The sequence below is a fragment of the Botryllus schlosseri genome, chromosome 13, assembly GCF_051294905.1.
Source record: "Botryllus schlosseri isolate E-star chromosome 13, Bs_hap1, whole genome shotgun sequence".
NCBI classification, from domain to species: domain Eukaryota; kingdom Metazoa; phylum Chordata; class Ascidiacea; order Stolidobranchia; family Styelidae; genus Botryllus; species Botryllus schlosseri.
In genome coordinates, this window is record NC_137248.1 from 19,334,783 (window position 1) to 19,348,725 (window position 13,943).

At 39.3% G+C, this 13,943-nt stretch overlaps 1 protein-coding gene across 1 annotated transcript; it reads left to right on the forward strand.

The window, feature by feature from the left end:
- Positions 1–939: 939 nt before the first annotated feature.
- LOC145454286 (sterile alpha motif domain-containing protein 3-like) lies at positions 940–10,922 on the forward strand. Its single transcript, XM_080332282.1, has 9 exons — positions 940–963; positions 6,559–6,679; positions 6,737–6,962; positions 7,037–7,139; positions 7,197–7,385; positions 7,662–7,871; positions 8,154–8,310; positions 9,009–9,088; positions 9,739–10,922. The coding sequence occupies exons 1-9, from the start codon at positions 940–942 to the stop codon at positions 10,000–10,002; spliced, it is 1,374 nt and encodes a 457-aa protein (XP_080188408.1). The 3' UTR covers positions 10,003–10,922.
- Positions 10,923–13,943: the final 3,021 nt, after the last annotated feature.

Consider the following 13,943-nt stretch of genomic DNA (forward strand, 5'->3'; position numbering starts at 1 on the left):
ACTCCTAGATCATATGCGTTACCGCACTAGCCACCGAAGCGCCAATGTCCGCGTCAAGGCTGCGGAGTGGGGAATATTAACTAAATTACCTTTCGGAATCCGTGGAGGCGAAGACGAGAATCGACAACTGCTTTCGTATGTTCCTTGGGGTCGACTAGCCCATGTTCAACGGCTGTGCACGTGGAACCCTTCTCCACTTTGACCTTCAAAGCTCTCATTAGAATATTTGCTACTTCCACCCAGAGAGACACTTCCGATCCTAGGGACGATATAGTACTCGCGAGCACCACGTTGGTGACTCCTGGAATAGCTCATCTTCAAGAAGAAAACCTCGCTCCTCTTCATATACTTACAACTCCTTTCCGTTCCACAATTACGCGACCAAATGTTATATGTACAATCCACATGATTTCGAGCCCGAATAGTTTCTGCCAACCATCCCCACTAGGGTTGTATTTAAAACAAAAATCAATTTAAAACAAACATGTTTAAAACAAAGCCCTAATTTCAAACATATTTTTTATTGTTTTTTATGTTTTTTTTTATAGCCATGACGTCACAGGTATTCAATTGTGACGTCATAGTGGATTGACATTGACAATTGAAAATATAGGGTAAAATAGCTCCTTCGACGAAATATATGTACTATTGCTGTTAAACCGACTATTTTGAGGGTTCTAACCATCCCATATCGATATACGTTGGCTACATTGGATGCTAATTGTCTGTAGGCTCACACAACATGTTTTTTGTAAACTATTTACACAATTATGGCAAGATTTTACAACTTGAACAACAATATTTTTTTAAAGGACTTCTTTAAAACACTGTTTTAAACATCTAACTATCTCAATATGGCTAATATATCTCGCTATTGCTGGTGTAGAACGCCAAAATTGCATCAAAAACAAGTCCATATTGTTGAATTTAATAACTAAAATGGTTAGGAAGTTCAACGCCAGTGTGAGATGCGCAGGCTGTATTGCGGCGCTTCAAAGAAAAATGTTTCATCAAGCTTGAATTCAATTGACCTCTGACCACGGTACTGATGTTCGCTGCTAATGACAGTCAATTGTAAAGCGTACGCCGTACAACGAATAAATTCAACAACAGTAGGTCCTTAATCACAAAGCTTAAAAGAACGTACCTTATTCGTTATTCGATGAGCGTGATTATTACTACAGAAAAATATATTTGTCGTGTAACTCGTTTACTACATTAACACACTATATGCTTCTCTTTCGTAAGTTTTATTATAATATATAATATATTTATATAACAGTGGTACTGAACCGTTTGGGTGTTGACATTGCCATTTTGGGGTGAGTCACAGAAGTTTTAAAAATTTTCCAGGTCTGTGAATAGCTTGTCTTGTTTGTCATATCATTGCAGAAAAATATATATGGACACTGCACACTGCAAGTTACATTTTACTTCAAGGTTTCGTCTGACCGACAAGACAGCGCAATGGTGGAGCGTCCGGCATCTTGATTTTATTGGGTTGACAGTAAAATTTGAAAATCTTATTTTTATTTTTTATAATAAATTCAAAGATTTCAATTGGCTCTGCGTCGGCTTTTACTGGTTGAAATCGAGCTAAATTTGATGGGCAGCGTTTTTTTAGGCAACCTATAACAATATAATTAGTGAATCCCGAAATCCGGGGAAAATGTTATTTTTCAACAACCCTATAATACTCATGGCATCCACGCTTAGCGATCAACATTACCGGGGGAGCATAGTTGGTTGGTACAAGACATAAAATGCCTTACAAGGCTATTTCCACACCTTTCTAGTCAAGGGGCATATGCACATCATGCACTCATGGTATGCATATGCACATATCGTGTATATGTATGTATATCATGTGCCTGTGTATGCCGCAACAACTTCAAGGACAGAAATGTACAGCGTGCTTATCCTACTCCTATTAATATTTAATCATTAGTGAGTTTCATGTACTGCGGTGAGCCAAATTCTGAAGAGAGGTCGTATTTTGTCGCAGTGACGGAATCGGGACAAGTAAAAAAGCTTGAAAATGGCGCATGCCAACCCCAGGTTAACAGACACGGGAAGAAATACGAACAGAAAATAACCTTACACCAACTATACCGTGTAAGGAATGGATGATGGTGCAAAATTTTGTTTACTGTTTCCTGCTTGCGACTATTCTGCGACAACTAACATGCCATGGAATATTTCCCAATACAGTAATTAGGCCTGTAATAAGTTAAGAATCACTGATTTATGTGCATACAACGGTAGAAATATATATATGTGATATCATGCCTTGTTATGAACATTTAAATTCCTTTCGTCAACAGGAATATTGTTCCAGGTATGGCGATTGGCACAACGGGGATCAGTTTTAACCTTGTCTGTCCTCAACCGCAATCCAACATCCTGTGACAAATGGCATAACGCTTGAAACTCTGGAATAGGAGAAATGTTACCAACAGTATCGACACACAGGATACTCCATATTATTAATCTTAATTTAATAAAACAATGATGAGCATTTTAGCGGACTAGAGTCAATTTAAGTGCGGCTTGCTTTATTGTCTACTATTGTATTATCACCTTAAATTATTGACTGTTCCCTGTTCAGGCTTCGGCCATTCGTTGCCTGTCTACAAATGCAAGGAATACCACTCTTGTGATATGCGATACAGTTTCATTCGCTAATTCAGCGCAAACCGCCTAATTTGGATATTGCCGCTCCATTTCTCTTAATCCCCTCAATGGAAACCTGATGTCGAAGACGATATCGGTATCATTAAATGGACTTTTACAATCGAAATATGATCGAGAGTGTTTCACTGAGGATAAAGGGTGAGGAACAGAATGCATTGGCCTATATCCGCATTAAATAGAGCGACGTATCTTTGATAGTAGGCGATTGGGTGGTGAACACAAAACTGTCTTTTATCAGAAGCTGTAAAAGGGATCATGTCGCTTTCTTTGCTTCACACCAGATCCATTAATTTATCGTACATTGCGGAGTTTACCACGATCGCAACTACCACAAAAACCTGATATGGTATCCTGATATCCTGATATGGTCTCATGAGTTTTGGTCCTGTACAGTGTACACTGTACAGCCGTGCTACGAGCGTAGGTCTATGTATTTTGATGTGCTAGTCGCGTATATGCTAATCAAGAATAAAAGTTGAATTTGTATTCAAGGCCTATCCAATTTCAAAAAGTATAGTCTTCCATCGCGGGTCACGACATATTTTAACTAGATGAACGTACAAACGGAGGTTATGGAAAGTAGGCTAAGGCGGAAAAATTAACTCATGACAGCGAGGTCTGCTTGTCAATAGTCCTGGACAACTTTGAAAATGGGGAATACACGCCGCAGATAAGCTACATGCCATTTCGAAACAATATCCGGTGATCGCTTTAAAGCCATATGTGCTTATGTCAATTTTCCTCATCAAAATGTTTCCAAGATTACTTTCTATTTGACGAAGTACATTATTGTCACTTAGGCTACTACTATCGAAAGAGAGGTGAAGGTGAAGCTGTATTCTAACTACTTGCACACTGCAAGCATAGACTTGTGGTCTCCAGAAAAAATAAAGATAACTAGCCTATCTTATTGTTCAAAACAATAATACTATAGCAAACGGTAAGTACTGTTTCATGCAGAGTTATAAAGTTCTTATATATAGAACTTATGTATATCCCTGATTTCATGATACAGCATTGATTTGATGTCTTTGTACACCTGATCTGAACCCACATTTAACCAACGTAGCATAAGCAAAGGAGCTAATTTCTGTAACATTCTAAATTATGCCTTCAGCGTCAGTGAATGGAACAGTAATTGATGGTCACAAACTTTTCTAATTCCGAGCTTCCTAAACGATTCAATTTAGATTCCGTACAATGATCTATCAAAGGTATCAGGTAACATGAAATTGAGGAAAATTAATACGCTTTTATCTTTTAAATTGACAAAATTGGAGGTCAGCATCAAGAGACCTTGTTTAACATTACAAACGCGTCGTTTATACACTTTCCGCAAACACATTAATAATCGTAAACATATAATACAACGAACTTGAATCAGTTGGCGAATTTTATCTTTGAAGGCTCCTATATAGTTTTCAATGGAATCATGACCGACCCGTAATTGCATCCAATGAACATCCGAAATGGAAAATCCAGTACTGAATTCAAGTACCTCTTATCATGGATGGTCTTATAAAGAGGAATAAATAATTTTCAAATATTTCAGCTTTTACCATTTATATGGCCACAAATGCATTGATGACAGTTGTATACTTTATCTGGATTAATTTTCAATTTGTTAACTATAATAATTAGTACTGGGCAACGTAGATTGGGGAAATGCGATACTGGACAGTGCGAAAGCTGTGGCGTACCTGAAACAGTTGAACATTACGTCATTCACTGCACCAAATATGAAGGCCCTTGACAGTATCTGCTGGAACAAATAAGAGACGCCTTTCTTTTCCGCATATAAACATTACTGATCAATCCTTTCGCCATGGGTACTTGTAATAGAATATGCCCTACTAACTCAGGGGCGGGCAACTTCCCCAGACGGCGGGTCGGATATAGGAAAATTAGGTACGTGGTGGGTCCGATTGCTGAACCGATACATTATTCGCCCATTTATCCATATATACAAGGAATAAATCGTATATGATGAATGTATTTTAACGACAGCAATGTCACTTCAAAGCCATTTCTCGCTGATAATGACGAAGACAATGTGGACTGAGAACAGGATGGACCCGCCATGTCTGCTTCACTCTGATCAATTAACACACGGTGCAATCCTCAATTAAGTTTTCAAGGCGTTCGATAGGCCCGGTACCACTGTACCCTCTGATAAGGGTGCGCCATTGCACAGTGCTCGCACGGTCTGTGCGCATAGAAAATTTAAGCTTCGCAGAAAAAAGCCGAAGTGATGACCCATTTTTATTTGTTACGCACTGTTGTCTAAGGGACCGCGCAGTGAGTTGCTGAGTGCGCGCAGACTCGTGAAAAATCAGAGGGAACATTGCCCGGTACCCTTAATTTACCAATATATCAATTCATAAGGGCTGGGTACATCGTAAATGCCTATAATGCAAGTCTTCTCGCCTCGACGAACTCATATGCCTGCTCCACTCTCGCACGCTGTGCACACATGCCTATATTAACATGCAGTCGCTGAAATTTGATATTTAAGCAAGTAATGGGGAATGTTGGCAGACTCGGGCCGCGGTCCACATAATCATGTAAGACGAGAAACTGTCCGCGGACCGGTTCCGGCCGTATGTTGCCGTCCCTGTACTAACTGGTCGAGATTTATAAATACATCAAACGATACATAATAGTCTCATCATAGATCTGGTGCAAAAGACCATTAGAAGTCGAGCACCAATAATAAACTTATACAACAATAACAACAACCACAGCAACATTAAACATGACTTAAAAGGTTCAGGTGTGTGTTTTTGCGGCCACCTGGACACTGATACCATCGGTGTCAATCCAGTATCTATGGCAGGGGTGGGCAAACTACGGCCCGCGGGCCGCATGCGGCCCGCCACGCCGTTTTGTGCGGCCCGCGAGAGTCTAAAGAAACTTTTTAAAAATTTTGATAAAATGCGTACTAAAAATCGAATTGATGCAGGGACTTGATTAACTTTTTCTTAGTATATTTCACCATGATAATTCTAAGACAGTGATTTTCAAACTGGTGGGCGCGCCCCCCTTGGGGGCGTGAAAGCATCTGAAAGGGGCGCGAAACTGAGCTCGACTGAAAAAAATTTTCGCGCTACGCGCGCTTTTCATCCATCTCATACTTATTGCTATGTTAGTCTTAAATACATATCTAAAAATCTCTCATCCATAGTCGTAACCTTCGACGCCATCAAACTACCCGTTAGGTTTGCTAGCATCCTGGTTCGTTTTATGATATGACAATAAGGGGGCGCGAAACCTTTGACCATAATAAGGGGGCGGGGCGTGTCTTAAAAAGTTTGAGAACCACTGATCTAAAGTGTTTGAAGCTAACATGGTTATGATGCTGTCAGCATTGTGTGTCCTGGAACTGATCCAGAAGTGGAATTAGGAAATCTATGAACAGATCACTGCTCACAGATTTATATTTCAATCCTATTCCAAGAATCGGGCCAACCGACTTTTATCTCTATAGTTTTGACAAATTGGTTATTGAGGTCCGCCTGCCTATGAAATCTCGCCACCATATGTTTCTGACGCGTGTACGATATCATCAAAGCAATATCCGGCTTGTTTTAAATAAGTAAATATATTGTATCCATGTCCTCACTATACAATCAAATATCAACATTGCGTTTTGGTTTATAATTCCAATTTTATATAATGCGGCCCGCGAATGAATTCAGATGTTGAATGCGACCCGCGAGCTCAAAAGTTTGCCCACCCCTGATCTATGGTGTACTTTTCACTTTGGAAGTCTTTAATCCTCGATTGGTCGCTGTTGTTGTTTTGTGGTATTCGTGGTGTTTGTCGACTACTATATGATCATTTACACTTCAATTTCATCCATAGCTGCCCACTTGTGGGTGGCAAGATAATGAAGACAAAATAAATAGTGACACTCTTAATGTCGCCAACGCCAGCGGCGCATCTTCATTTCCTGACACGCCTTTGAAAGATTTTGAACCTGACGGTATTGACTTGTGCAAAGAATTATTAATATTTTCGTTATTCCTCGTCCTGTCTTCAGATGAAAGCACATCAAACAGCACCTTGTCGATCTCCCAGGCATCTACCGACTCAAAGAATTTTCATGATAACTACCAATCACTGCCATGGCCGGAAAACGGATATCATATTTCATTACCCAAAGCTATACAAGAAGAATTGAAGCACTATCAAGAGGCAAAATATATTCCACCAAAATTGAGAAAGGAAATTGTTAATCACATGTTTTGTGACCTGCGGAAATACACGTAGGTCCACGGAAATATGAGACCTTTCCTATATATGACAGTATATATCCAGTTTACTCTGGCATTATTCCTAGGTTGTATCCCACAAGCCAGCAATACAATGATGCAGCAGCTGCTTTGATAGAGAAATATCCTTGGATGCAAGATCGTTTGCGGTTCAATGGATATTCAAGATATGTGAGCTATTTGTGTTTGAGTATTCCCAACATTTCTTCAACTAGTATTGCGTTGCAGGGATCATGGAAAAAACAGCTCATCAACAAGTTCAGGGAGTGGCGTAGAGACCTTAAAGATCCTATTGTACGTTCAAAAAAGCAAAAACATGGGCGGCACCGCCAAGGTAAACGGAAACGTGACGTTGACGACGCCGTTGTGGAATCTTCGAGTGCAAGGTGCAGCAATCCTCGAATATCAACATGCAAAGTAAGCTTTTTAAAATCCTGCTTTTTTCATAAGGATGTGCTCTATATAAATAGCTCGCAACATAAAGTGGGACGCAAAGAGCATAAATTTGTGACGCGGCCTTGCAGTTTGACGTATGTAATATTTGCTGAATTGGCTGCTTAGAAATTGGAAAAGCTCTTTTTATTGACATCGAGCTTGTCCTGTTCAATCATCGGGACTACTGGTCTAGTGATTTGGAATTGAAAAAAAAAAACGCTAACCATCTCTGACAATGAAATATTATTTATCTTTCAGAATCCAGATATCTACCCTTCAGAAGATGACCGTAGCATTGAAGAGCATCAGACTGTGATAAAAACTGAGTGGAAAAGGAGAGCACCCGATAAAGACATGATCTTGGACAGGATGAGAAGGACTTTTAAAACTCGTCGTGAAAGCATCATCAAAGGCACATCAACAAAGAGTCTGTTGTGGACTTACCCAGTTTTGGCCGACGCTCATTGGGTGGGTATATAAAAGGTGGTGGTCTCAAACTTCATTGGCTGAGTATGTAGGCCTATGGGTGTATACTTCATCATAGGTCGCTAACTCAATACTGGTCACGTGCCAGTTTTCAAATTTCGTAGGGGTTGCAGGCTACAAATTACAATATCAAGACAAAATAGGCCACACAGTAGGAATATTTACCAGCAGTTACAACATGCCCAAAATTGGACTCGCATGTCAATATTAACTATACTCGTAAAATCGAATGACCCTGTGATGATAATATTTCAAAATATTCAGGTTTTGGAAGAAATGAAAATGATTTGTCGGAACCAAAGCTGTCACGATGATACTTACTACGTTGACCTGACCTCAAAAATCTTAGAGAAGAGCTGGAGCTCTGCGTCAAGCCTCACTCAACCGCAAAAAATTCCATTGGGAATCAAGAAGTTGATGAGTAAGTAATATACTTTATTATCTTTTTGCTTGGTATACACCAGTGGTTCCCAACCTTTTTCGTCTCGTGGACCCCTTAGCCGATTGGTTCCCAGCCTGTGGTACGCGTACCACCAGTGGTACGCGAAGGCCTTTCAGGTGGTACGCGAGTAGATTCTGTTTTTTTTCGACCGAAGGGAGTTATTAGTTCAGGTGAGGTTGATTTTGAGTTTTTTGAAGCCGTCGTCTCGCGCTATTCCCCAGCTGCTATTTTCCCTTATACGTGGGAATGAGAGAGAGAGAGAGAGAGAGTATTTATTTTCATCAAACCAGAATACATAACACACGGCAGTGGTGGTGGACCGCATTCCACTTTGGTAAAGTACCCTGGGCTACTTCTGTAACAAATATTTACCACTAGGTGTATTGTTATTTATAAATTACCTAAATCAAAAGAAATTAGGTCCTCACTTTCCGTTGTGGTAGCATTGCTCTAAATTTGGCCTGTTTTTTTTTTTACCGTTCAGGTAGCTCCCGACTACATAACATGCCTGCACTGCATATATTGCATTCTCGGTAATGTCCATTCTCGGTGTTGTCTATTCTTGGTAATGTCCATTCTTGGTATTGTCCTTCTCGGCCATAGCATTCTTGGTAATAGCATTCTCGGTATTAACCGGACACCCTACATCCAAGTTAATAATAACACTTATCATTCAGGTAGTCAAAAACTGGACTGGATGGTCTACATTCCAACCATGTTCAATGAAAAGTACGACAACTTCTTGATTGTGGACAAGGTGTGTTGATCATCGGTATTTCTTGGAGGCACTGCACTCTTGATGTTATGTTGTCTCAAGTTGAAGTGGAAAGTGAAAACATTGGCAGCTGCCATTTTCCCCAGAAATCTGCTGTATTCAAACTAAAGCTATACATTTTCATACACGCATCGCCTATTTCTATACGAATAAGGCCACAGACAATATTGTTTTCACACTTCCTACTTAAATTTGAGACCGCATCATATATAAACCGTGGTATGGATCATCATGTTCAGCAGGATATTTATATATGCTCGTCTCAACTTTCGCTAGTAGTTCCCATACTGTTTGTACTTACCCTCCTCCCCCCGTCATGAAGATTGGTATTTCTGTCTCCTACGAGCCCACGATGATCGATTAGTAACCAAGTAAGTATAATAAATCTGACTATGCATTGCTACCAGGGCTGTGGAGTCGGAGTCTGGGTAGTTTTCGCTTGATGTAGTCGGAGTCTGGGTAATTTTCGCTTGATGGAGTCGGAGTCGTGAAAACTGTAATAGCTGGAGTTGGAGTCCATATTCAAGTCCAATTGTTGTAATGAGAAGGTTGTAAATCGCTAATTCACAGTCCACACACTGTTCTGAACTTTTTGTTGAATTCTGTATGTTAATATGGTTTATATTTCTTAGGAGCCAAAGAATGTCTACCCGACAATTTTATTCAATTCGGTGACGGAGAATTGGACTATCCATTTTGATGGAGAAGTAGTCGGCGGTTTGCTGAGTTTTCATCATGCTCTGGCATGCATGATTGCTATTTATTGGGTGTTCAATGTGAAGTTTCCAACCGCATCATCTAACACCCTGAACTTTGTCGCAACCTTTCTCGCTGAAATTCCAGACGTCAAACACACCAGTGCTGTTTGTACCAAGCTAAATTTGATACTTGACTAACTGTATGATATTTACATTTGTGGCAGTATGGTGGTTGTCCTATTTTACTGTCGGAGTAGTAATATCTCGTCCCGTGACGCTCTAATTTCGTTACATTCCACGTTTCTTCGTTATTTGATTAGTTCTAATCTGTTACCAGCAGTTTCTTTGGCTTCACAATTTATTTGTGATGGGATAAGACCAGTGATTCAAATAGGTCGCGACACGAAATTGGGTCACTGTTTATTTATTTATTTTGGTTGCTTTAAATTGTGTTCGCAACCAATTGACATGTACGAAGTTAAATATTTTTGGCACTATACCGTGTCAGGAAAGAGGATGGCACCTTATGATTAGACTTGGACAACTTGATAATAATTCGTCTGATTAACTTGAATTCGAGCGAAATGCCAGTCATCTAATTCTAGTCTAATTTACGACATCGTTCTTTGAACTAATTTGTGAAATATTTTTGCTGCAACTAATTATAATCTTATCTGTAAAATTATAATTTTAATCTAATTTGGACTAATTTTTTCCATGTAATTATAATTTAATTGGGAAAAGCTGAAAAATATGAAGTTATCCAAGTCTGCTTATTACATCATTAAATATTCAACTTGAATATGATAGTTGTGTTTTCTTGTGTCTGTTGCGTTGCATGATTTTTTGTTAATATACACTGTGTTTGAATCTACATACTGACGACTAATATTCTGGCTATTGATTAAGGTGAAAGGTCAATGCGTTTCTTTGTCCGACTCCGTTCATGTAATACAAGTCAGGTAAAGGACACTTGAGAAACACCTAGTTGACTAGGCAGGAGACTTGAGGATTACCTAGCTGTCTAACTAGCAAAATGGTTTCACGAGTCCAAAGTAGAGGGATTTTGAACCTACCCTAGACTTGAGAAATACCAAGGATATTTTTTACAGTGTAGCACGGCCCATTTCCAGGCTTTTTATAGGACACCGGTTACACGGATGAGATGGCGACGAGGAGTCGATTGGTCGTTATGCAGCATACGAAACATGTAGTCCAAAGCTTAGCAGCAGGTTAGTGGAAATGATATATCTGTGAAGTCCTGATCAAGCCCAGTATATTCTAACAAAGTGCGACGAAATAGTAATGGGTACATATTTGAACTTTCTACAGCTTTAATACATACGTCGAAATGTAATTTATCATGTAAATTACGAGTTCACAGTGCTTCGCTAAGAAACCTGCAGTCCATCGGCACTCGCTTGACAGAGGTTCACAGCTGTTCTTTTTCGAGCGCTACAGATTACACGTGAAATCATTATCCCACAATTTACGACGCTTACAAAGAAAGAAAAATCATGAATTTCCCAGAAAAGACAATTATTTTTCGGTGTGATTCTCTATAATCTGTTTCATTGGTAGGATCATCGTGTCTCGCACAACGCAGTTATGTTTTTATAGACACGAACGACTTGTCGCTGTCGTCGTATTAATAATCCATAGCTGGGATGATGATGACATAATCTTAGACATAATTGTAGTCCTTTCGATGCGCTTTGCAGCGATGGTACAGTGGTGGCTGGTATGGGATGTGATTTTGTCTTTTTATAGTGACAAAATACCTATCTAATGAATTTTAGACGATCCACAAACTTGACTTCTAGCGAAATACTGTGCTTGCGTGTCAGGCGATCTACCACTGCAGTAAAATGCGACTGGCGCGACCTAGCAGAGATTGAGCTAATAGCGCCACTTGCGGCTTTTGGTCGTACTATGAGGCCTAATTCGCGAGTTAAAGTCGTCTGCTACATGAGCCGTGCAGTATAAGATTTAATGTGTTGTGCATTTTCATGTATTTGTGTGGTATTACAGAGTAACGGTATGCTTGGTGACATTGTTACGAAGCGCATTGACACCATGCTCAGTTGCTCACCTTTTGACTTCGCAACAACAACCAATCGGTTGTTTAGACTTCCGAGACTGCAATAAAATGTTTACAAATATAGCTTGCTGAAAATTTGTTGCCCCTTTAATTCCACTATTCCAAAACAAATTTTATTTGCATTGCTTTACTTTGCCGCAATATGACATACATGGTGACCATACCATTGATATCGAATCGGCATGAATACCAAACAACAGGAATTGCGACAATCATTTTGACAACAAACACATAATTGCATTAGTGTCCGTGATAGCGCGATGACATGATATGGTGATGTAGTTTCAAAATATTTAGTGCTGGGATGATAGGTATTTCGTCATTAAGATTTGAGATAGTTTACATGTTACAGCACCGCATATGATGTTGGAGAATGGATGCCTCCAATGCCATCGTGGTAACGAAACATCGATATTGTTCCAATGATGGATAAATTTTGATATTACGAATATAACTGTCTAATCCATCACCTCATCATATAACGATGTCATATAAAGTCAGTAACCGGTGTAAATATGTTTCCAGAATTCCTTCGTATTTATTGAAATGCTTAAAAATGATTGTTTACTGAAACTATACCGGAGCGTACACTCTGCGCAGAATGCGTAAGCAGATTTCGCAATTAGTAATTAATTTGATTAGGTGACTTTTCGTTTTCGTTTTTGGATGTAAAGCTCGGTGAGGGAAATAGTTCTCGCATAATTCACCACCTGCTTCAAACGCGGGTCATTACTTTCGGTTCCTTGCGGAACAATTGGCTTTCGAAATGATTTAAAATTATAGGTATAGCTGCGGACTATATCGTATAGGAATATGTCATTTTGTCATACAATCTGTTGTTCACCTCTTTGAGATGTTAGATATGCTGCATCAGTTTGGGTGAGTGGAATGCTGTCTGGATAAGCAGAAAACCGAAACTTGCAACGTAAGAACAGATGATAGCTGTATTAGGCTGATTTTGACATGATGACGCCAAATCAATGGAGTTCTGACGTCACAATATAGCGAATATCCATTGACGCGTATCGCTCTTGCCATCAGGAATGAGCTTGGCATGGACTTCGCCTCAACTATTTACCTACGCTCATTCTTATCTAATGTGGAAAGGGAGAGGCAGTGGCGCATATTACAATGATAATTATTATAATTATAATTAGATTATTATCTATGACTGTCCAAGCGCCGCGAATGATCAATAAATTAGAGCTAATGACAAATTCAGAGCCATATCGCTAAATATTATGAGTTATATATTTATTAAAGGGAGAGAACAAGTATTCATGATGGTGGAGGAGCATCCTGTATAATTTATATGAGCGTCACTATGTAATGAATTGCTATGCGTTCTCATGTAGATGATAATATTCTTTAGTAGAGTGCTTTTCAATTTGAAAAAATAAGAATTTGATTGAACAAATCTCTACTGAAATAAATCTGAAACTTGTGCACACCTTGGCTGTGCACCGTTCATATCTTCATAACGACATAGTCGCCATAGTTTCATTTATTACAGAAATATACGTTGAATTGTTTCAATTGAAGTAAAGTTTTTATAATAGCAACGTTTGTCTTGATAGGATCAAAAAATTGTCGCATTATTCAGCATAAAATCCGTTTAGAATCAACAATAATCGCCGAAGACATCAAACAAATTCTGCTCCCTACCAGACCTAATCACCAGTGCAATTGGCACGGCCGAATAACTCTGACCTTATAAGTAAATTGTGTCGATGAGGACCGGCAATTTCGCGCAATAGCCCACTCGCGGACTTTGATGTCGCATTGAATTCAAACACATTTGCTTTGTGATTGAGAGCAAACACGGGATATTGGTAACTGAAGATGCGAAATATGTCCGATATCAATCGACGAAAGGCGTCTTTAAAATAAAAAATAGAACAATTTGTGCACTTAGCACGGCAAAGGAACGGTCAACTCGGTAAAAAAGTACTGAACTGTCCCAAAAGCGAAAGAAAACGCCTACCGTATCGTTTCAAGGTCGTGATATATCTACATCAATTTTACGTATAATATTGCC